Here is a 24,778-nt window from a genome sequence, read left to right as displayed (position 1 = left end):
ATCATCCTTCTTGTGGAAAAGCAGTCCTCTTCACCCATTGTGTGCATATGCTTATAGCCCAGAATGCAGTCCTGCTAATGCTTGTTTTTTAAATAGATCCTCTCTAGAGAGCAGATGAACAAGGTTACCACATGTGCATTAATCAATAGGAGGGTCAACGACAATTACCACAATGAATGGTAAGAGAGAAAATACGACAATTAAATACATTGCAATGTATCATCTGAGAATCAAGTATGTTTTTATGTCAGAATCAAGTAAGTTTTTGTCTCTCTACATGTTCCATAAACAGGTTACTGAAAAATAATAGGAAGAAATTCTTTACTGTGAGGATGGTGAGACGCTGGAACAGGTTGATACAGGAAATTTTGGATGCTCCGGCAGTGCCAGTCTTCAAGACCAGCTTGGAAAAGGAATTGGGCAATCTGGTCTATTGGGAAGTGTCCCTGCCTGTGGCCGGGGAGGGTAGGACTAGATAGTTTTTAGGGTCCCTCCCAAATGCTTAACAGTCTATGATTCTATGACTAAGAAGCAGAGAAGTCTGACGCTGCACTTTGCAAAGTGTGCGGCCATACATCCATCGTATCTGTACCGGCATCACCCGCCTTATGCCCGCGTTCCTTTCCGCTTTTCGCGGCCGGGGCCCGGCAAGCCCGGTCGGACGGCGGGGCTGCTCCCGGCAGAGGTACCCGGGGGCTGCAGCGGCCCGGGCCGAAGGCAGCGCCCAGCCCCGCACCTGCCGGGCCCGGGGGCGGCGCGGGCGCTGCGGCGGCACCACGTGCGCCGTGCCGGGGCGGGGAGCGGCGGCGGGGCCGGGCCGGGCAACGCCACCCCCAGCGCCGCAGCGGCAGCGACAGCGGCAGCGCAGCCCCGCTCAGCGCATCCCTCTCGCCCATGCCAGGTGCCTGTTCCCGGCCACGCCGTGACTGAGCAGCGATGGGACCTCTGCGGGAGAGCGGCAAGGTGAGGAGCCGCGGGTGGACGGCGCGGCGGGGAGCGAGGAGAAGCAGGGGCAGGCAAATCGCGTCCTGCCCCCGCCCTGGGGGGGCGGAGGGGCCGGGATTTGCCTGCCCCTGCCTCGATGATGGAAGGAGGAGGGCACATCCGAGAGGTTCCTGACGGGGTGTCCCTTCCCGAGCAGGAGCACAGAACGCAGCTGGAGAAGGAGGTGTCCCGCAGCCGCATCCCCCGCTTGGTCCTTCGGCCGCAGCAGAAGGTGTCTCCCGCTTCCGAATCGCCCTTTTCGGAAGAGGAAAGCCGGGAATTCAACCCGCCCAGTTCCTCCGCGGGCTCCGGCAGGACTATCAGCAGCAACAGCTTCTGCTCAGGTACCGCAGAGAGATCCCCCCAGCTTCGGGGTCTCTGGGGAACACGGTGTGCCCCCCACGGCCACCCCCGAGGCTTCGCTGTCATCCCAGCCGCAGCATCTGTGTGTCGGGCTCCCATCGAGCCCGCATGAACAATCCGTTTTACCGATGAAGAAGGGCAACCATTGATTTTTCCAGGGAAATCTAGTATCTGTTCTTTTAATATGTGTCCGTAAGTGACACCAGATGTTTCCATTCCGAGTTCTGCTATCCGCTGCTAAAAAAGTTGGCGGTTTTATTGCGGCAGAAGCGTTGCTTTAAAGAGAAATATTTGCCTTAACAACTGCAGCGTGGTATTAAGGCATTTTGAAAAAGCCCTTAAATCAAAAGTCGGTAAATCAGGGGAGGTGCTATCAGACTGCAATTCTTTTTGGTTTTTTGACAATGATCTCCACGAATTGGAGCAGAATATGTAGGTGAAGTCTTCACTGTCATATTGAAATAAGTTTTGTTTATTTCAGAATTCAGGCTTCTACTGAATTCACCAGATATGAGCTGGGCATGATGGCTTCTCTACAGAGAGGGCAATGGATGCATGGTTGATCAGAAGTAAATTATTACTCTCCAACAGTAGGCCAAAAAATGTCATTTGCTCTTCAAAATATCACATGAGGGGCAACTCACAAACAGATTTAATATTGAATATTTGCCCTGTGTAGAGTTTAGCGCAATTTAAAATGCCTCAACTGGCAGTGAAAGATGCCTACTAGTGGTGAGTAATTTTTTAATTCAGTGAAACTCTTCACTGTAAATGACATTAATGTGCACGCATAACAAAGGGGGGATCAATTGAGAGTCACATCATGAACACCTTGGACTCTATATGCCTGTGGTAATTCAAAATTTTTGGTGTGGAGAAATTAGTTTTCAATCATCAGTTTTTTGGAAAGTGTAACATTTTCAGTGGTGGAATTGGAAGTGCTAGGTTAGTGGTTGGACTCAATGACTTTAGAGGTCTTTACAACCTATATGTTTCTATGCTTCTGTGATTCTCTATTTAAAAATCTGAATTATAAGAAGTCTTTTTGCAATAGTTAGTATCAGAGCAACTTCTTCAGCTTCCTTTTTTTTAGTTCATAAAATATTTCCAATTACCAGAGGTGTTCCTGGGAATAGACAGGAACACTCTTATTTATCTTGTTCTTCAGTACAATGGATTAGATTACTGTTATTCATTTCTTAACTCCTTTCATGAAAAAGTGTATTGAACACAGTGTACAAGTTTTCTTAGATGAGAAACACAATATCCATGTTTGAGTCTAGCTCTGCCAGATTTTGCAATTCAGGCTCAGTGGAATGATCTATTTGGTTATTGTTTAATGAACAATGCAGAGCGTTAAACAAACATCATAGGATTGTAAGAATGCTGGAGTCTTTTTCCCATGCCTTTTCAATCCCTCCACCTTACCTGCTTGAGTTTGCGTGTTCCAAAGAAATAAAATCTTTTGAAGCTTTCTAGAAATATGTTACTTTTATGATCTCTCCCAAATGGGTTATTTTCGTCCTGATTTTTTTCCTTCTGTGTTGACAAGTCTTTCATCTTGATCACTGGCTTTTTTTTCATCTTTTTCATTTATACCCTGCTCTTCAGATCTACTCAACAAGTAGCTGCCACTGTCATGTAGCCTTGCTGTCCCACTGCACTGCATAGGCTGTCTTGAGTCCCAGCAGCGCGTTGTTTTTATTCTGGGTGTGTCTGATCTCATGGCTTGACAGTTTTATGGCACCTTTCACAGAGGTATTGCAGCGTGCAATGCTGGTCTCTTAACCTGCATCTTAAGCACAACCACTCATCTGTTTTATTTATTTTATTCCTCTTTTATTATTTCATGCATGCTGCAATGATTTAGTTTGATTTTTTTTCTCCATGTGAGAGTTTTGTGTTCCTAAAGCTGCCTGCAGCACCCATACAGGTGCACACTACATGGTTTGCTGCTCTGAGCCTTCAGACCTTTCACAGCCATGGCCCAGCCAAGGCACTGTCCTCCATCCTAGGCCCCAGTTCAGTTGTTGTTAGGTTTGTTGGATTTTTCACTGGGATGCAGGTGTGGCAACAGTCACAGACTTGATTCCTCATTCTCTCCCATCTCTTTCCTGTCTTCCACTTATGAGCCTTCTTTATCAGCATTTGTCTGATTTAACTGAAATCTCCCAGGGGCAGCAGGTAGCTGCTAATTCCTGTTTCTGGGGAGGGGATGGTGAACAGATGTATGGAGAGGTGAGTGGAAGGGCCACAGCCCTAACCTGCCTCTCCTGGTGCTGCTTCTTAATTTAGAAGTAGCATGTGCAAAAAAAGGTTATCTTCAATCAGCAAGTAGTACATTTGGAAGATGAAAGCAGATGGGAACACTAATGTAGCAGCAGTATGAGAAACTTCACAAGCATATGGATAAACGTCTCTTTTGTAATTTCTTTTGAGCATGAAGCTCCAAAATGTTTTTGATAAGCATTAGATAGTATGAATTGATCCCTGGAATAATTAATTTCCTCTTTACCCTCCTCTTGTCAGATTGTTCTCTACCTTTCTTCCATTATTATTGACTCCAAGTAATGATCTGTAGATTTCTTTTTACCCCAAAAGAAATTACTCTTTTCCCCTCATCCATTAAATATGTATTTTTTGCTTAATTCCGTAGAGCTTCTGATGTTGTCCATTTTCCTTGTGTGCTTACAATGGTCTCAGGCTTGGAGTTCCTTCTTTTTAAGTGAGGGTAAATCTTGTAGGTATTAATAATGTTGGTTTTGGGAGCCATGGCAGTGCTGCAAGCATGGTGGTAACAGCAAAAAATATCTCTTGGCAACAGAAAAGAGACAGCTTTTGTAATGCTTAGTTTCTTTTGAAGAAGTTGTTAGTTCTGGCTGTGATAGGTTTAAATTTGCATGATCAGCTCCCTCTTTGTCTTGTTTGAGTGAATCAGAGCCTCACTTGATCATGTTGGTCAATTATTTGTAGTTGACTTTATGTCAGTTTTGCTTTGTAAGTCCATATGAAACACAGTGAGAGTGTTAGTCAGATCTGTGATATTACTGACAAAATTTTAATATGCTTTTATATGTGTTTTTCATATTCTTTGTTTCTGCCAAATGAATGTGGATGCTGTCTGGATGTTATGTAGGCAAGCTGAGTTTTTGTGTCTGAATTCACCATGCACAACCCTTTCTTAAAACCTTAGAGCATCTGGGGTCATTTGATATGGGAGCACTTCTCTTCTTTGGCTCAGATGTTAGCCACAGAACTCATACAATGCCAAAAGATGGAAAAACACTCTCCCAGCAGCTTTGTGTGGCTCACCTGCTACTGCCACAGCATTTGCCTGTGTCACGCGTGTTTCTCTCCTGAGTTGTGCTTGGCTTTCAGGTGGCTGCGTGCGCTTACCTTGTCAGTTGTGCAGAGAATGCGATCCAGAGCATCTCAAACAAGCCTCCTGCTGAGGGATCCATGGAGGAGCAGCTGCCTTTGGTCATTCCAGTTAGTGGTTGCTTTGTAAGAAATATGATACTTTGGGCAGAGCTTTGTCCTTGGTTTTGGTGTACATGTCCTTGGTTTGAAGTCAGCCTGTGCTAAGCTCAGTAAGTGTATTCAGCTTTTCTTTTCAAAAGGAATTTAAAATTAAATTTAAAAAGGGATGTACTTTCTTTTCTACTTTTGGTTTTTGACTAGCTCAGCTTTTAAATTTCTCTGTATGAAGATGACTTGTTACACGGTACCTTTACAACAGTGCCCAAGTTCCTTTTCAGCCTTTTCTAGGATGTTAGCTGCCAGAATTTTGCCAGGGAATGCAGTGAAGCTTTGGTAACAAAGATGTAGCTTTGTAGGAGCTCTTGTATATTTAACAATTAGTTCAGCAAAGGAATTTTTGAGCCAGGGGACTTGGTTTATATCTGTAGCAAACAGTTCCTCTTTTCTTGGGCTTACCTGTAAATCACCTTTTTAATTAGACTGAATGGTCCTGCAAGCTATTGAAAACCAGCATCTCGGTACATCAGTGACGGTGACTCACTCCAACGCAGTCTTCAAAAATAGGAGCTGAAGCTTCGTTCTTGCTTTTTCTTTAAAATTTCAAGATCTGGTTCAACACTTACTCAAATTCAATCCTTGTTTCATAACTTGTTCTTTTCTGGGGTGGAGATTTTATTTAAATCTTGTCCTTTGCATATGTGGCACAATAAATGTGCACGTCTGCAGCGGCTGCACTGTAAGCCTGGGGTGTGGGTGCTGCAGTAGGAATCTCAGTGTTGCCATTCCTTGCTCACTTGCTCCTGTGCCCTTGATCTCAGAGATTATTTGCCAGTTGGCCCAGCTATTGGTGGATGCTGGGGCTGCGTTCACAGTGTGTGCCCAAAAAAGCATGTAGGCTTTAGGCAGGCTTATTAAGTCCATGTGAATGCACAACCCATTTTGCTTGCCATAGACAAGAAGAGGTTGTACAACTGTTACTGAAGAAAAAAGCTGTACCTTCTTGCACTCCAGTAAATAATTTCTCTGTTAGAGCATTGAAGCAGATTGCATTATAAAGCAGCTAGCCTTGGAGACTATACAAAATAAGTATGTGGACTGAAATATATATTCCTGAATAGAAATAGATACAGAAAACTAAATTTTTTAGTGTTTTAACAAGTCAACAGGTTGAGGCCAGACAGTTAGTTTAAACTACTGAAAGTAATTGCTCCTATTATTGTTTGTATATATGTATATAATAGTATGGAAACAGTGAGCTCTCTCATTCTACTTGTTTATTGTTATAAGAAAAAATATTTTTTCTAAATAGTTCCTTACTGGTTTATGTGTTTGATTTATGTTTTTTCTCTGAGTTACTGATTCAAAGAAACATGCTTAAAAGTTCTCAAGTATGTGATACTGAAAGTTAGATTCTCTTTCCTGCAGTCCTTTATGCTATGCTTTCCCACAGTCATTTTGCCTTTTTTTCAGAATTCTGGAGCTCTTTTCTAGCACTTTCATTTGCAGCACTTCATAACGCAGTTCAGTGATGACTGTGATATTAATTTACAAAAACATTGAAACAAAATCTGTTTTCAAAAATACACATATGGCCTTTTTTCATGAGAATGGCACTGGTGACATGCTTCCTTTTCTCACTACTGCTTCCCTAGAGAATTTCCTGCTGGACCAGCTTGCATGCAATAATTTATTACTGGTTCATATTATGAGCCACCAGTTCTGTCTCTGTGGCACAGAGATCTGTTCCAAACCTGGAAATAAGAACAGTGCCTAGGTACTAAAGAGCAAAGTCTGCTTGTTCCCAGCTTTTGGCCTTTCCCTGCTTCCCTTTCAACTTCAGTATTTATCCCCCCTGACTAAGTAACAATCCTTTTGTTCTTTTTGCCACACAACAACATCTGGAAGCCAAAATATTTGACCTTTTGGATGTTTTTTGGTCACCTTTTTATGTGTCTGTCAGTACTGTGAACTTTTAAAACCCAACCCAGAGCCTCCTGGGGTCAGTAGGACAGTTCGCATTCTCCCTGGAACATTTTGCATGGTGTCCTGAGAGCAGTCATCCTTTCTACTGCACCTCAGCCTTTCTACTGCCCTTTTAGTTGTAGCTTCTTGTGTACTATGGGCTGAATTCTAAACTCTATCTGGTATTTTCTTCACCACAAATGTATAATCCAATACTTTTTTTTACAGTGCTTTTCATGCAACTTTCTATTGAGTTGAATATTGTCATGCACTCTGAAGAAAATCAGAACTTGTAGCAGGAAGGAAACTTGAATCAGAAGTCTTGGATTTATTTTGTGTTAAAAGAGAATCTTGATGTTTTAAGAGAAATTCAACGTTACTTATATTAGCCCTACATTTACAGGATTAGTATATATCCATTAAATTTTCAAACAGTGTTTTGAAGTGTATGTGACTAGATTCTGTGGTGCTGCTGAGTGCCACTCTGGGCTTGAGGATAGTTAAAAGAAAAGAGAAAAGAAAAATATGAATAAAATAACAATAGATAGAATATATATTACTTCCTTCCATGAGAAGGTAAGCAAAGCAACCTTATGAAGTGATGTTGAAGCTGTGAGGGTCACAGTTATATGCTGTTAGCCATGGAGGCAGAGCTATATGAGACAAAATTAGTGTAACATGTTGCACTATTTGAGGAATAGGTACAAAATTCTTAAATTTTTTTGGTCTGTTGAAGATTTTTATTTCCCAAAATGGTGCCTTCAAAACTGGAAAGAATATTTCTAATTTCTTTCTTTGCTGCAAAATGGAATAAACTACACAAAACCCCACAGAAACCAAGCTATATACACATATATATTTCACTTAATGTTAATATTAAATGCATAGTATTTCTTACACCGGATATAGTCAATGCTTTCCCACCAGAGGTAGCAGCAGTGGTTCCACTGCCAGCTGTTGTCCTCAGAAAAGATTAATACGTCTACTAAATTGCTTAAACCCATACCAAACAGAAAATACCTTTGTCTTCTTTTTAGATTCTTTCCTGTCCTTACATTTAGATTAAAAATTTCTATAAAATTTTTAATAGATTTTTTCAGCCCTTTATCACCTTAAACCCCTTATCCAGATGTTTTCTGTGATGTGATAATGAAACTCAGGAAGCTGTGCTATTCCTGACCACAGCTCTCCTAGTAACAGTGCTATTTTTATTGATATTTTTACTAGTAAGCCCTTATGCTTCTCTTCTGTAATACACCATTAGTAGGGCTATAAATGTAATGACAAAGCCAGTAAACCACAATTATATAGTCCTCTTTCTTTCATATGTTTTGACAGAGCTGATGTCAGTCCTGTTTGCTAGTGAAATGTTCAAGTAGAAGGAACATTAGTAGATTTGCTGCCAAAATCATTTAAAATTAAAATTAGCTACTTCAGTATGACTTTGCAATTGCACAGTCAGACATCAAGAGCAGATCACTTTAAATACATGTTTATGTGAAATCCTGCATTGCAAAAGATGCCCAAGCTTAGCAGCAGGTCAGTCCATCTTTTTTCACCTTCCTCTCTCCTCTTCTATAGAATCTCAGCCTGTCAGCATTCCTGCCATGCTGTGACTGAACAGAGAGGGCCTCTTACCAAAGTCAGTGAGCAGTACTCATATAAAATTTTCAGCAGTTGGTGGTCAGCCTGTGGGTGTGACAGAAGCCAGCTCAAAGGGGCTGGTGAGCAGCAGGGATAAAAGTTGCCTGTACACTGATGATCCTCAGCAACCACTTGAAGATTTGCTGGGTTAGATTTTATGACTAGAACATTACAGTCAAAAGTTCTAGCTTGAAAGATGGACTGTGAATAGCAGGTTGTTTTCCAGATGTGGAATGTCTGACAAAAAGAAAAGCATGTAGGTTGTAGGGACCTGTGGACATCATTTCATCCAGCCTCTTTTTTGAAGCTGGACTGTTCCCAGCACATCCCAGCAGCCATGTGTTTGTCTGTTTGAGTCTAGAAACCCTTCAAGGACAAGAATTTGCAGAGCCTCTGTAGGCGACCTCAGGGAGTGGTGGAGCTGCTAGCCAGTCTTTGTTCACAAGCAAAATGGAGCATAGTTAATTCAAGTTTTGCCTGCAGAGACACTGAGATTAAATGTGGAAATTATTTGCTTGGCAGGATTTTGCATAAGTAGGCCTCCTCTCTTTTCCTGACACTACTGTAGTTGTCCTTGTGCTTCAGCTCTAGTTTACTATATTTGACTCTTGGTAAGAGACTTGCCTCACAAATATGTCACATTCTGAAAAATCTTCTTAAATACCGAGCCGAACAGGTCTTCAAAATAGCTAAGAAATTACTTTTAAATTTATCAAAAGGACCAAAACTAGTAACATTTTTAGGACTCTACCTTTAGTGAAGTTAATAAATATTTTTTTCTAAAGTCTGTATGATTTTGTAAGTGACAAATTGTTACTAGCAAATTACTAAACTTACAGTGTACATACAGTCACATATTGGAATGGCCACTACACCTCTGTAAAAATGAAAGGTTTTAGTACAATCAGGAGCTGAGGAGAATTTCCCACTTCTTACCTTAGGCTGTGCTCCCTCAGTGGTTGCTGGAAGGAGAGGGTGCCTCCAGAGGTATGAGGTAGGATTTTTGCCTGTTGAGACCCTCTGCTGTGAATGTGAATATGCTCCTACCTCTGCCTTTCTATGTGTACGACTAATTTGTACTCTGATGTTTCGTCTGCTGCTTTTACTGTGTTTCCCAGTTGTTGCAGAATGATGCTGTGACTCTCCCATTGGCAGTTTTCTCTGCCTGGGCACTGAGCCCTTACATTCCCGGTTCAGCTGCCCAGGTCAGAGCAGTGGTTGTGTTGGCCCTTGGAGTGAGCTGTGACCCTGCAGGCAGTGACTCAGAGTGCTGGGATGACTTAGGCTGAGTGGGGCTGTCCTTCTGACTCACCCTCCAGAGGAGCCTCTTTCTCTCTGTTTAATGCAGAAAGAGACTTACAGGTGGAAGATAGGTGCTGTATTCCCTTTTGTGTCTGTCAGCAACTTTCATAATTGCATAAACACCCCTGTGCTACATAAACACATGTGCTACAGTCATGAAGAGAAGACCAAAACAGTTCAAAAAATGAAGTTCAAAAAAGGCGAGGCATACAAGCAGACTGGGAGATTACCCTGAAAAATTACCCTTTGTGGTACCCTCACTGCCAGTAGCCAGCTTGCAGTGTACCTTCCTGGCAGAGCTGTGGCTACCCAGACTAACAGATCCTGGAATGAATGCAAACATAACCATCAGGTAAAAGCCAGGAAATTGTTTTTGTCTTGGTACACTGAACATTCAAAATTTTGCTAGAGCCACACATTTAATTCCAGAATCCACATTTCTTGGTGGAAATTCAGACTATGTACAGCCTGAACACCGGTCAGGGGACTCTTAGGAGGAGACAAATGTTGAACAGTGAAATAGGTATCAGGCAGGAACTGGACGATTCAGTGTCACAGGAGTGCCTAACTCAATCTGGCAGCTAGGAGTGAAAGTAAAAAGAAGTCAGTGCTTCCTCAGCGAGAGCATCATTAATTATTTACATGTGTTATATAAGAAGGCTGCATATTCAAAGCTTCTTGAAGCCTTTTGGGAAAGGCGGTATTTTTTTAAAGAAGATTCTAAGGCATATTCTAGTGAACCTTCTAAGATATCTGTGCTGAGAAATTCATCACATCTTAACATATAGCCTAAAAATCTACCAGAGCAGTATTTTTGTCTATTGTTCAGAGTATTGTTATCTTTAATACTGTTGTTTATATTTTGACTTTACTGTTTAAGGTTAGTCAGGGCATGCAAATGTCAGAGTGCTCTGAGCAACTTTCCTGATGGTTTGTTTGAGGAGACACTATCCCGTGCTTGGCTTTGAAATTTGGCAGGCATGTATGATCTGGGAGAGGGCTTGGACATAGAATTTCAAGTGATGAAATCCAGCTGATGTTCAAAGGAAAAGTCTACTCCCAGAATGCTCCTAGGAGGCCGCTGTGGGAAAAAAAGACACTGTGAAAGAAAGCAGTGGAAATCATGTGTTATAAATTCATGTGATTTTACCTCTTGTGCAAGTAAATTCAGGCAAGATAAGAAGTACAGGCTTTCACAGCACTATTTACCAGCTTTCTCTGTTTTGTCTTCCTGATGCTGATGTGCCTGAGAAGGTACTCCTCTGATCCTGAGGAGTCTAAGGTGTGAAGTCCTTACTGGGGCAAAACTCCTGTTGAGTTACAGGGTTGAACCTTAACTGACCTTGCTGGAAACTATATGCACATCATATCAGAAAGTCAATCCCATTGTGGGCTCATCTGCTCCTTACCCACTTTTTTGAGAGAGATTCCTTATCTTGGCCCATTTCTGGGCAGGTGGAGGTCCTTGCTTCCTTCCATCAGAGTTTCCAGCAGGATTTAGGAGGAGCTGCAGGTCTGGGGGAGGCACTGAACGCACCATGCTGCAGTCACGTTCTGCTCGCAGGTGAGGAGCAGAGGGGTCACTGCAGCAGTGAGCAGGGAGGGTGGTCAGGAGATGGAGGGGGAATCAGCTCCACATCAGGGTCCACAGGAAGATCTGCTGCTCCTGTGGTGAGTTCACCTACGGTATTAAATACAAATCAATAGCCTGTAAGGTTTCAGTAGCAGGAAGGGTGAAGGTAAGCAAGCAAGCAATTGGCTAGCAATAAGCAGCTAGAGAGCATCTCACTCTTCACCAGGACTTTTCCTTGTGCCAGGAGGGTGAGTTGTGGGTCAGGTGGCCAGGCTCATTTGTTTTTTAAAATGCCCTGTTGCACTGAAGGCTGTAGTTCTTAACAGTAAAACAAGGATATGTAGATATGACATAATCTAATGGTACAGTGTCACCAGTGTGATATCACAGGCAATGTTGGGGGGTGGTAAATACAACTTGTGCTATTTTAGTATGTATCCTTTAGCTACCTTTTTCCTAATTGTAGTTAGTTTTACACATTTGAGAGTTTTAGTGCCCCAATTTTTAATACTGTAGTTTAGTTCTTTCATTGGGTGAAGTCCTGTGGTTCTTCCAGGCTGCATCTCTACAGCTTTTGGAGTTACTTCTACATAAATTCTCCCATATAAAACAGATCTGTGAGGTCTGCAGAAGCTGTGCGGGTATTGCAGTAACTGTATTGGTGGAGAGATGAGGTAGATGGTTTCTTGTGGGTTTTGGTGGAAGGTTTTGGGAGGGGACTTTGCTTGGGTTTTTGTTTTTTGTTTTGAGGAGGGTTTTTGTTTGTGTGGGGATTTTTTGTTGTTTTTGTTCTAACAGAAAGTTTGGAAACTAATGCCACATACAGAAACATCTAAGTAGAAAAGTCATAATTAAAACAAACTGTCATCTGTAAAACATTGTCATTGTAAAACAAACTGTGCAAGCTGTCATTTATTCTGAATATATTTGATTATAAATGTTTGTGTGCTTCTAAAGAGAAGCTGCTTTGGACACAGCTGAAGCAGCTGCTTAAATGGAATTCAGGAGCTCACTCAGTGGTGCTGATCCACCGTCCTGCAGGTAATATTCACTCAGCCTGCAGAAGACTCCAGATGTTGGAGAAAGGGAAACAGATGCTGATCTGGGAGGAAATTGCCATATTTTCTTTTCTTTGTGTTGAGTTATATTGTGATGTTGGTGGGAATGGAAAGGATAAAAAAGTAAACTAAAGCAATGTGGGCTGCAATCTTGCGTTAGGATGAATGCAGGGACAGGCTGAAAAACTTAATAGCAGTTTTCTCTTTTCTGTTATTTTGCTACGAACTAATTCTGAGTTATAGAAGGCAGCAGCAAGATGACAAAAAGAGATGCTTTTTCGCTTAATTGGGATTATTTAAAAGAATTAAATATGATTAAGCTGGAGTGGGTGCTTTGCACTGTTACTGCCCTTTGTGCCCTGGGAGGTGTTTCTGGCGGTAGGCTGGATTGTCCCTTGGCTTGGCACCATGCCTGGCACTTGGCAGAGTCCTGGGATGCAACACCTCAAGCTGCTGGCTGCTCCTGCAGCCTAATGCATGCAGCTTGCTCTGGACAGTCAGCAGCTGTGGGTACCTTGCTCAGGCTGAAGGCAGGACATGGAGAAATGAGAAACAGAACCTTGGAACAGATGAGTGAGGGTAGAACAAGTGCCCCGGCATGAAGGGAAACTGGATCACATGAAAGAATGAAGTTTTTCTACTGTACTGAAGGAGAAATAGCTGAAAAAGGCAAAAGCTGTTCTTTCCTGCTGAGTGGAGGTAGGCAAAAAGGTGTTAGATAGATGTGGGGTGTCCCTTCTGACTCATAAACATGCAGTCATGCACTGACTTTTAAATCAATATGCCCATGCAAAGCTCAGTACAAAATGACCCTTGACCTACATTATGAACAGGGTGGAAGAGGTAAGTGCAAAACAGTCATGCAAATTATTTGGCTCAGTTGAAGGTACTTCTTTGGGTTTCATGTTAGCTAAAGATAATGCATCAGGAGAAGAGTGCAATGGTATAATTCAAATGGCAGCTTTCATTTTGTCCTGGGAAAGAACAATTAAAATTCTCCAGGAGAGTCAGCATAGCGTGTTTGGTTTTGTTGTGTATCAATTAAACCACCGTGACTTCTAGGGGAACTACAATTACTCCAGATTACATGGAACAAGATTAGATTAAGTTGGGGTTTGATATGTGGATTTCATTCAAAATCAGGCTGCTTACTTTGCAGTCAGTTGTTAAGAGCTGGAGTATTTGTATCCCATGGAGGTCGGGAACCTGGGTCTGTTCCCAAGGTGGCTGTTGGTGCCCTGGAGTGCTGGTGTGCCCGCAGAGGAATTCAGCTTTAAACAAAAGCAATCTGTGTGTAACCCACTCTCTTCCAAACCAGCTACCTCACAGCCACTTGTCAAGAATGGAAGAGTTCTATGATCATGGTTGCTTTTAAAGGAAAGACAATTTTGAGGAACCTCAAAATTAATTCCAGTTACATGAAATTCCTGACTTTGTGCATGTGGGCTGTAGGTAGTTGTCTTGTTCAGATACAGGAACATTTCTTGAAGGAGAGCATATGGCCCATGCTTGCTCTGCAGCCAGCGTGCCCAACTACATAATGAAAATTCCTATAATAAATATCCTGTGTAAGAAACATGAAGATATCTTCATGCTGCAATATTCCCTAACCTTGCTAAAGGAATTCGTCTTAGATAGGAGTTTTCATTATGTAGCCTGTGATTTTGTATTTTGTCAGACTGAGTAAAACAAGTACTTGCCCTTGTAGCTTGCCATAAGGTACTCAAGATTTCTTCACAAAATGCATGAAACAAATAGCTTCTCACCAGGTTTCAGAGCCAAGGTTGTACATATCACTTACTGTAAAGAGTTGTAGTTCAAACACTCTTTCTTTTATTCTGCTAACACTCTTTCTTTTATTCTGCTAAGTTTCATATACTTATTAGTTAGAAATGTTGATGTTTTCCCTTTTCTCTTCAGATGACACTGGCTGTCCTAGTAGCCAGTCAGTATCTCCAGTTAAGACTCCTTCTGATGCTGGAAACAGTCCAATCAGTTTTTGCACTGGTAGTGATGGAGATTTTTCCAGGAAGAAATTCAGTCCAGGGTCAATGAGTGAAGGGAATACGCAGCTGGCTCGATACAAGAAGGAGACAAAGACAAGCCTTGTAAAACCCGGTGAGTATCATTCCTTTCATTTCCTTAATTACACTTCCTAATTGACTGGTATATTTACAGGTGTCTACATACATAGACACCTGTGTTGTGCACCTGTCATATCATCAATGCTGATAGTAAATAAAATAGGTGGCTTCTTTCTGTGGAGCCACCTGAAAGATATGAAAACACTATTGTTATTGTCCTTTTCATGGAAATACAATCAACTGACATATTCACTTTTTTTATGAGGCTCGATGGTGATATCAAATAGCTGAAATGGATTTTATTCTGTTTCATAGTAATTGCACTCATATTTCAGTGCCCAAAGATAAATGACTCTTAAAATGAAAAAGTTGTGATGTCCTTAAATTTATTGTTGGATCCTGCCTAAACTTTGTGCTGCCAGGCTCTGACAGCTCTGGGGATATGAGATGTCTGACAGGCAGCCTGTGTGTGGGACTTGGGCAGATTTGGACCTGTACTGCAATGGCTGAATTAAGTGTATCTCCCAGTGCCTTGGGCTAATGGGCCACCTCAGACCGCCAGCTAAATCAGCACCTGCTTGTTGGACATCCAAGACTAAATACCCAGATGTGCCATTGGTTCCTGTAATTTTAGTCAGTTGATATAAAATATTTTATATCACTTGATTGATGTACAGGCAGCTCTTGATTACAAATGGTCAGGATATTTGTGTTGCTATTTAATTAATCATGGAGACAAAGTTGGCCCTGTATATAGCCAGCTGCAGAACTGACATGGTTTATGAGCTCAGGTACCTCCTAGCTATATTGTTTCCAGAGTCATTTTACCTCTGGAAGCAATTTAGATACTTCCATGAAAAACCAGCTCAGATTTGCCAGCATCATGTTTAATCCAGAAGCAGTGGAAAATCTGTTGCAAAACCTCTTCACTGGCTTGGTCGTTGGAAGTGTTGATTAAACCTATTTTACCACTATCCCTGCAAGTTCTTTGGCTCATTTCATAGCACCATGTTTCTTGAGTGTTCCCAGTCTCCCACTGCTGTGCATAATGGCTGATAGGTAATATTTTTTACAAGGTTTGCAGTGAAAGGGATATATACCAGTCAAATCCGCAGCTGTGGCTACCACAACGATTTTGTTTGTGAATATGAACTTGCTTAGCAAAATGTGAATAATGAATGCAAAAGTTTTTTTCTAATGAAGAGTCCTATACTCATGGAGAAGTTATGCACCTTTTTCAATAAATTAATTCACTGTTTTCAGTTTTACACTTTAATTGCCTTGTAGTATGAAGTTATTAGCCTTTTGCAATATTCAGCAACCCGATCTGTTTTACAGAGTACTTCTAAGTTCCTCCTGCCAAATATCTCACAATTTTTTAGTGAAAAACTGTTCAAAATCATGTCACAGTGTGAGAGCTGACACAAGTGTGACATGTCAGACATGGATGACAGGGGAGAGCTATGGTTCGTTTTCCTCAGTGTTGGCCACAGGGATTAAAGCAATTTTCTTCCATTGCTATCTCATTCCATAGCTTCAGGTGGACCCAGTCTCTTCCTCATGACCTACTTGCACATGAATTTCTCTTGACTCAGTTAAGAAGATATAGCCATTGTGCAAAGAGGAGGCATCACCATGTAGCAAAACATTCAGAGAGTAACTAGGGATCAATAGAAGGGAAGTGGGATGTGGAGGAGAATAACAGCAACATGTCCTTGTCATATATAAAAGAAATTGTGTGTAATTTTCTCTTTACCAAAAGCCCTTCTTGATTTATAGAGATTATATCTACTTCATATTAATCTAAAATGGCTTGTGACAATGACTACATAGCAGGAGTTATATATGAGAGACAAAAATCTAGCCTACCGCTCTTTTTTACCATGTCCTGCACTACATTTTTACACAACTACATCCATCACTATGGACCTTCAAAATTCCTGTCATTTTGCTGAAATATGTCTGTTTCCAGTATTGTTTTCTTGGAACATGCTGACTCTCAGAAGAAACACTTACACAAATATGTAAATAATTCAGGAAATGTCAGAAAGGGATAGCACTGAGAATGAGCCCTGGGATGTTTTTGGGCTGTTCCCAAGCTCTTAGACTTTTCTGCTTCTCTAGTAACATCACTTCATCTTTCTTTTCTGTACTTCAAAATGCAAAATACACATAGCCTTTTTTTCCTCTCAGACAGCCTAAGGCCTTATGTTATATGAGTCTAAGCCATCTTCACCTCTTGAAGTATTAACAAAATAGATTAGGCTATCATTCATATTTTATGTAGTTTGCATAGAGAACCACACATAATCCTGAAGTGCTCTTGCTAAACCTATAAAGTATTTATAATAATGAAGAAATTATTCATTTGAGAGAGATGGAAGTGGTTTATATTCTGCATTAAATCCGAATCACATCAGTGTAGAAGTGAATTTGGCTTAAAACCTGTGCCTGCTTTCCCAGGGAGGGATAGAGAGAACAGGAATATTAAGGAAAATAATAGACCATCCACTCTCAGATATGGCTACAAGCCTTTTAATTTCAGGATTTTAGAAGTTGGTTCTTCTTTTAGATGTGATTCATTTACATAATATTAAAAGCAATACAAAATGTGTTGCAGAACATGTCCTCACACAAAGGCACAAAAAGACTTAATTAACCTTGGTCTTAGTTGTATCAAGATGCTGTACTGAATCCTACACTTCTTGTAATTGAATAAACAGAACCATAAGCACTTCTGCGTGCTCACATTCTTGTGTAGTCCTCCTAGAAAGATCCCTCCTGAATTCCTGTAGTCTATGTCCAGTTGAGAGCTGTGGGAATTGTTTTGCTTCCTTTGACAGTCTTTCTCATCTGGTTTTTCAACTTCTATTAGAACGCTTAGTGAAAGTATTCAAAATCTGCCTCTTTCAAAGACATGGATAAATGAAAGAATCTTTAGGAGAAGTTGTGTCAATAACTTTTAAAAGTCTTGCATGTTTAAACTAACACAGGTATGTATTTAAATCTCTGTGAGCACCAGAATTTGAGAAGGACCAAATTCTGATCAGCTGTGATCAGCATTTCTGTAAAGTTTGGGTCTTCTTGCTTTTGGTGTTACAGGCACACTTGGGACAGTTTCCTGAATGTTTGCTGTTGGAGCTGTTTCTTAAATCCCACGGAATTGCTGAAGTTTCACATGAAATTATTAAGATCTAAGAAAAAAACATTAAGGGTGTCCCAGACCTTTCAGCACCTTCAGAATCCTGCAGAATAGATGTGTAAATGCCATGGCACAAAAGAGCCCTAGGTGAGCCCAAATTAGGGTCAGCTCCCAAACCTTGTAAGGACTGTCATTCACATCTTGGTACAATAATAAACATTCCAGGTAGCAGAGGACCATGCAAAAAGGGTTTGGTTTTTTTCACTGCTAATAAAACATCTAGCCATTTATTACTGAATCTGGCTAAAATAGCATATTTTGGATTTCAGTGTCATTGAACTGCTACGGATTATATTTCAAGAAGGGTGGCAGTTTTGACATTAAAACTTTTTTTCTGTTCAGATTAATGGGAAAATGTCAGAGGTTTCCACCACACAGAGCACCTACATTTGCTGGACAACAGTCAATGAGCACAAACTGAAAAACAAGGAATTCTATCTGGACACCAGAAAACACTTTTTTTGTCTGTGGTCAGACACTGGCACACATTGCCTGGAGAAGCTGTGGAGTTTCCATCCATGGATATAGCCAAAACTCAACTGGATATGGTCCTGGACAGCCTGTTCCAGCTAGACTTGCTTGAGTGGGGAATTGGGCTGGGTGGCTTCAAAAGGTCCCTTTTACCTCCCAGCGATTCTCTCTAATGCTGTGTTGCTGGACTTTGTTTTGTCCTTTAAACAGTGCATCAGCCACATCTATAGTTAAGTAAGTTGCAAGGCACAATTCGTGCTTTTCCTGCCCTTGCGAAGGTATATTGAAAAAAAAATATATATTTTAACAATCACTATTCAACTAAAAATGTTATTTAGCAAATAGTAAGTACAAGGCAAAGTAATCGTGTACTCAACACGTGTTTCCTACTTCTTCCTGGTGAATTTATTAAGCCACTGTAAATGAGCCTTGGAATAGGGTGTCCCAGTCTGAGCAGATTAATCTTTGAAGGCTTTGGGACAATTAGGAGTTTTAGGAGAGACAGGTGGAGCAGAATGTATTGCCCTTACTTGGTCGTGAGTATTCAATAGGTGCAGGTACTTTTTTAGTCAGTGTTGGAGCTGATAGTGATCAAAAAGGAGGCAAGGAAAATTTGGACAACTGGACATATTCAGACTAGAATTTAAATAAGCCAAACAGATCAGAGAAGAAATGCAAGTGTTAGCTGCAAAGCATGTTTTATCTGTTAACAATGCCTACCTGTTAAAATATAATGCTTTTCCTGAAGTTTGGGGTTTTTTCATTCTTTTTTAATTGTCTGGTATATGAGGATTGGATTCCCAGGACACTAAATGTCCAAGAACTTATTTCTGGGAGTCCCCTGTGAAAGCAAGAAGTAGTAACTAGTTAATCCATTAGTATAAAATTAGCAAATAAATTAATCCATATTGCTACTTTACTTCTGTATCTGTCTGTATTCTAAAGGTAGTCGCTTTGGTTATTTTAAAAACCAAATATAATTTTGATTTAGGTTATATTCCTGACATCTGGCTGTATTATTTTACAGGTCTTTTGTCAACTCATTCCCTCATTTCAGTCTGACAGTGTGGGGAATAGCAGTGTCTGACTCTGATGTATGTGTGTGTATATGTGCTTCACTTGAAAAACATGATTTGGTATGTAAGTTTTGTGAGAGGATTGTCTTACAGGTAATTATGGAAATTTATTTCACTGTCAAGAACTTCCTTGTGAGTGCATCATTTGCAATGACAGGACTTTGTTTTATCTTGGAAAGTTCAATAAAATATTAGAAAGACATGGTTTACCAGCACATTTATCCAAGAACATTGTATCTGGTGTTTGCATAACTTTTCTTTATTCTCTGTACCAAATTTCTGCAAGCAGTTGGAAAATAATAGATCTGTTGTCCCTGTTACTCAGGAGCAGCAGAACAGAATACAAAAACCAAGTTACAGAATGTGCTAACTTGAACAATTCCTATGGCACACAAAGAAATTCATGAATCTTTTTAACTACTTGCTAGGACGTCTACCTATTATGTTGAAACACTTCTTAAAATGCTGCTGGTGTGCTGTGTATTCTAACACAAAGTCACACTGTTTGGTTGTTTGAAAAAAATACCCACACCAAAACCAATGGAAAACCTCTGTTTGGAGATAGCAAAGTGCATTGACTTTAAGTGATTGTTAAAATAAATTGGCATTCTTCATTCCATCCCACAAAGCTAAGAGCAATGAGAAGACTGGTGTCTGTCTTTTTACTGTAACTTATTTAACAAGACCTCATAACCCACATTCCAAGACTGGCCCTTTTGCAGGAGGGATAATTTAGAATAAGGGTATGGCAAAGAACATTTAACCCGGTTACAAATGCGGTATTTAATCAGTGAACACCATGTTCCCACCCTGCAAGCAGTGATAACCATACTTGAATGGTGAAATTGGGAAATTCATGCTTCCAGTCCTAGGAATATTCAATTACTTAGCTATGTGGCTGCTGTCACATGCATAAGAATGCTGAAATTAGGAAATGGGCTACTCCAGGTTCAGTGCACTTTAAATAATTGGTCATAGAACAAAAAAGGTTCTGAAAATTGACCAAATTAATTGAGTTGATACCAAATAATGGAATGTTTTGCCTATTACTGACCATTAGTTCTTCCCTTAAATTACTTGAATTAATACCAAGGAATCTCTTGACTTGACAGTGTTTATTGATAAGTGTAGAGCACAGATTCTCTGACAGATACAGAGGAAGTTGCAAGTGAAAAGAGGAAGAGTAAAAATCCAGGTTCCCTGAGTAACTTAAACCAGATGTGGAGGGCTTTAACTTGAGCATTATGTCTTTAAGCCACTTGATATTTGGCAAAGAGCAGATACACAGTGGTCAAGTACTTGTGCTTCTGGAAGGCTTTTGATTTGTTTTTTAAAACATCACCTTGGCATAAAAAGGGAGAAAGCATCTTTCTCAGATGTAAGCACATGCTTTGAATGCTTCACTTCCTGTCCCACACCTGATAGCAGCCATTATAACCATCCTGACATTCAAATCCAACCATATGCATCATTGTTTCCTGTGCAGTTTCAGCCACACTCTTCTCCCTTTCTGTTATCTGTATTTCATAATTTCATTTGTGACACTAAAGTTTCTGAGACCTTTTCTAATACAGAATCTAGCAAATACAGTTGTGGCAGTTTTTGACCCTATTCATTTTCCTCGGTTACTTTTGCTTTTCTTCTTTCCTTTAGTTACTTTTGCTTTTCTTCTTTCCCTTCACCTTTCATTTTGCACCCACACAAAATAGCTGCTGCTGATTTTCTAAATAAAAAAAAAATGTTTCTGGATAATCATTCTGTATGTGCTGAGTCCTCCTGCATATTTTACTGCTTTAATTTCATGTCTGTTGCTATGGAGCACTGCAGGTTTGCTTGCCTCACTTGCCAGCACAGGCAGTTATTAAATCCTTGGTTCTGCGGGTCCCAGAGGAGCAGGGTGTGCTCTGGGGGGGATGCACATGCACATCTCACCCTCCAGAAGTGAGGACACCCTGTCTGGGTTCCAGCCCATGCCATCCTCAGAGCTTGTGCTATGGAGTTGAGCCCAGAGGGACATCACCCTGCAGAAGTTTGGTGGTTGTAGAAGTTAGTAAGGGCTGGAAGGTGGCCAGCCTGCGAGGTTTGGGGGATGGTGGTGAGGGTGACACTGCTGAAGATCTGGCATTTGCAAAGCCCAGCCTCCCCCACAAACTCCGGGGCATCCAGATTCTCATGGCCCCTTTGAATATTTCCTTCTAGTTCTAGACCCAGCATAGCAAGTAGATCCTATTGGTTGGAGCTCCTCTGTCTGGCATAAATCCCTCACCTTTTGTGATTCAGAGGAAGTGAAATATTCAGAGGAAGTGAAATTGGACTCTAATTGTCTCCTTAGACAACCTTCAGTAGCACATGGGGTCTGACTGTCTCTGTCCTCGTGATTGGTTCCATTGCTTAAAGGACACAAAACAGCTTTAACAGGTGAACCTGCCATTTCCCTTCTAGGGGTTACAGGAACTATTTTGGAGGTGAGGGACATGTGAATTCATGGTCTTCATGAATAGAGCAGAAATGGCCCCTAAGTTATCTGACCTCCCAATCTGCAGTGTAGGGATTAATTATCTGCCTGCATGAGTGCACTAAGTCCTGTTTTGTTTTAAAGGTGGTAGAATGAATGAATTCACTGTATCTGGTGTGTGACCTTTCTGACCAAATATTAAAGCATTTACTTGAGGAGTCACTTGTTATGTTGACTGAGAATGGGACTGAGGTTGGCTGAGACATGGACGACTTCCACATTTAGTCAGATGAATCTTACCTGCCTCTCCTGTGTCCTCATCAGGCCTCTGGCACCTCTGCTGCAGGCTCTTACTGAAGTCAACCACAGTCTCTGTGACTTTTCTTTCTTTTTTTTTTTTTTGGTTTCTTCCTTTTTTTAATGGAAAGGGAATTTCTTAGACATTCAATTGTGGAAGAAAGTTTGTGCTTGAAGAGCACAGAGGGACCTTCAAGTAGCTCTAATTAGATGGTTTTTCCTCTTCCATTCATCCCTGAAACGCTTAGGCACTCTCCATTTGTCTATTTTGTGAGGACTACTGCCCAAGCTGCCTAGCATTGCAAAGGGAGATTCTGAATCACATTTTGTGCTATGGATTCACAGAAATTAAGTGGTTTTAGTTAACTAAAGTTTAAAAGTTAACTAAAGTCCTAAAGTTAACTACAGCTAACTAAATACACTGAAGTAAGTGCTAGAGCTAACTAAATACACTGAAGTGAAATAAGTGCTCTGTAGCTTCTGAAAAATAATACTGGAATGTAATTATAATCTAAATATTTTAAGCAAAAGATGCTTAGAAAGGTAAAAAATATTAGCATAGCAGTATGTTTTTAATTTAGATTTATATGTATTTTAGATTTAAATTTTTAATTTAAACAAATTTGTTTGAATTGCTGGGGAAAAACATGTTCAAACACCCAAACATTTCTTGTAAACATGAATAAGCAAAATATAAGCTACAAGTAGTGCTTCAGCTTCAAAGCATTTCATAGTATGTAACACAGGTCTAGAAATTCCTGATAAAGTGGCATAGAAAAACCATCTGTGTCATAAATTTTATAATCCAGCCCTTTCTAAAACATTATTTTAGATGTTGCTTAGCAGAGACATAGGCAATTAGTGGGTAGGCTGTGGCCTCTCAAAATAGATTTCTTGGTTCGGAAGACTCAGGCTGCAGCAAGTGCCCAGATGTCACAGCAAAAATGGAGGATCCAAAAAAGAAGCCAGCAAGTTGTAAAGAGCAATTGGCAAGTAAAAGCTGAAAGCCTGAGTCCTTCCTGTTCTACACAGTGACCTGCCCAGCTCTGGGCTGGTGGCACAGGCCGCCTGCAATTCAGGGCATTGGGCAAAAATCTGCAGTTACATACCTCCTTCCTTACAATAAATAAATAAATAAAAGGATGTCCTTGTTGCTTAGTTCAGGAAATGGAAAAGGAGCTTCGATTTAGATGTCTTTGTGTGCCTTTTGGAGGATGGACTATGGCACAAAGCAGAGGAGTGCCCTAATACAGAGCCGCCGGGCAGGCTGAGGGGATGTGGCGTGGCTGCTCCCAGGGAAGCTGCTCCACTTTCATGCTGTTCCTCTTTTACTGGGAGTTCAGCGCTGAACTCCCAGCAGGCACACGGTAACTCCTTTGTCTCTCTCTCCCTGGCCCATTAATTGCACTGCTGTTGCTGCAGACACGCAGAAAGTGGGACGGCCACTGTCACGGGCAGATCGTGGCCCAAAGGATGCGCGCGGCCTCCAGCTTAACCTCACTCTTGGTCCACGGGAGAGCCACTGCTCTGACTGCAGGTCACAGGGAGCAGGGGACCAGGTGTGGGGCTTCTGCAGGGACTGCCTGGGATGCTGCACAGGATGACATCCCTGCCACACAATACCTCTTCTAGACCCAAATGCCTTTTGATAGAAATGAAGGTCTCCTGGGGCTTGCAGGGATGTGCTCCTGCATCAGGAAAAGGCAGCTGAGGGCCTGGCGTAAGAAGGGCCCTGGGGTTTAGAGGTAGGTATTGAAGATGGCAATAGCTGTGATCTTCAGTAAAAACAATAAAATTCTTTTTGTATATTCAAGCAGGTTTGTTTGGGTTTTTTTCTCCATTACTAATCCAGAGAGGAATTTGAGCCAGAAAGGAGAAACCGATGTTATACACAATGCACACTCTTAAGTACTTGTTCTAAAATGTATGTGAGGTCAATATAGAACATGCCTTGAAATCTGTGTATTTACTGCAGTGAGTTTTCTGTGCCTTGTGTTTGCTTTCTGTGGGTTTCAGCCCACTTGTGCATGAGAAAGAGTCCATTATGAATCTTCCCTTAGGATTTTTTTTTTTGTCCTCTGCTTTTAAATTACAATCTGTATTATTTATGCCAATGTTTAAAATAGCTTCCTAGCTTTCCCCGGTTAAAGTACTCTGAACCTATTCCAGATACATTTTCCTATGCACAACTCCCACTCACCATGAGTTTTTATTTCAAGTAATTTTTCATGAAATAACATGCATCACAGCCAGAACCCTGTGTTGCTGTTACATAGTTTTCTTTACACTTTTCCAGCTATATTCCCCCTCCCATGATAAACCGTGTTGTCAGTATGCATTTTTATCTTAGAATAAACAAATTGCATTCCCTTAATCTCCCTTCATAAACAGAACCCTCTCATGCTGTTATCATTATTGTTGACCTTTTTTGGAATTTCTCCAGGTTATTAATGCATTTTTAATGAGATTCATGGGATTTAAAGTGTTTTCTGAGCAGTGTTTACTCGGGAATTGATAGATTATTTCCTTTTCTGGTTGTTTTTTTTTCATCCCCTATTGCTTTTTTGTCTGACATCTTACTATGTTAAAAGCAGAGCTATGCAAACAATTGATTTGGGGGTTGCTGCCAAATCAAAACATTAAAGAAAATCTTTGTTTCAAACTGAACAAAGGCCTTATTCAGTCTAAAATATTTTGAATTTTGGGGGATTTAGTTTTATGTTTTACCCCATTTTTAAAAGAAGAAAGGCATTTATTAGCTTTCATAATTAAAGCATCATTTCAAACAGAAAGTAGAAAAATCTGATTTTATATTTTTCTGGCCATG

The 24,778-nt window shown here is 40.9% G+C and overlaps 1 protein-coding gene across 1 annotated transcript in view; it reads left to right on the top strand.

Moving 5' to 3' along the window:
* The first annotated feature begins 839 nt into the window (after window positions 1–839).
* The window catches only part of SYBU (syntabulin), a 39,861-nt gene continuing 15,922 nt past the window's right edge, over window positions 840–24,778 (top strand). Inside the window, exons 1-3 of the mRNA XM_041413065.1 lie at window positions 840–963; window positions 1,142–1,328; window positions 14,287–14,484. Coding sequence (XP_041268999.1) covers window positions 937–963; window positions 1,142–1,328; window positions 14,287–14,484 — 412 coding nt within the window. The 5' untranslated portion in view covers window positions 840–936. The remainder of the gene's footprint in view (window positions 964–1,141; window positions 1,329–14,286; window positions 14,485–24,778) is intronic.

This window comes from Onychostruthus taczanowskii, unplaced genomic scaffold (assembly GCF_017590055.1).
Source record: "Onychostruthus taczanowskii isolate IOZ18803 unplaced genomic scaffold, ASM1759005v1 scaffold4, whole genome shotgun sequence".
NCBI lineage: Eukaryota > Metazoa > Chordata > Aves > Passeriformes > Passeridae > Onychostruthus > Onychostruthus taczanowskii.
Note: the sequence above shows the minus strand (reverse complement) of the source record. Positions and strands in the feature narration are given on the sequence as shown.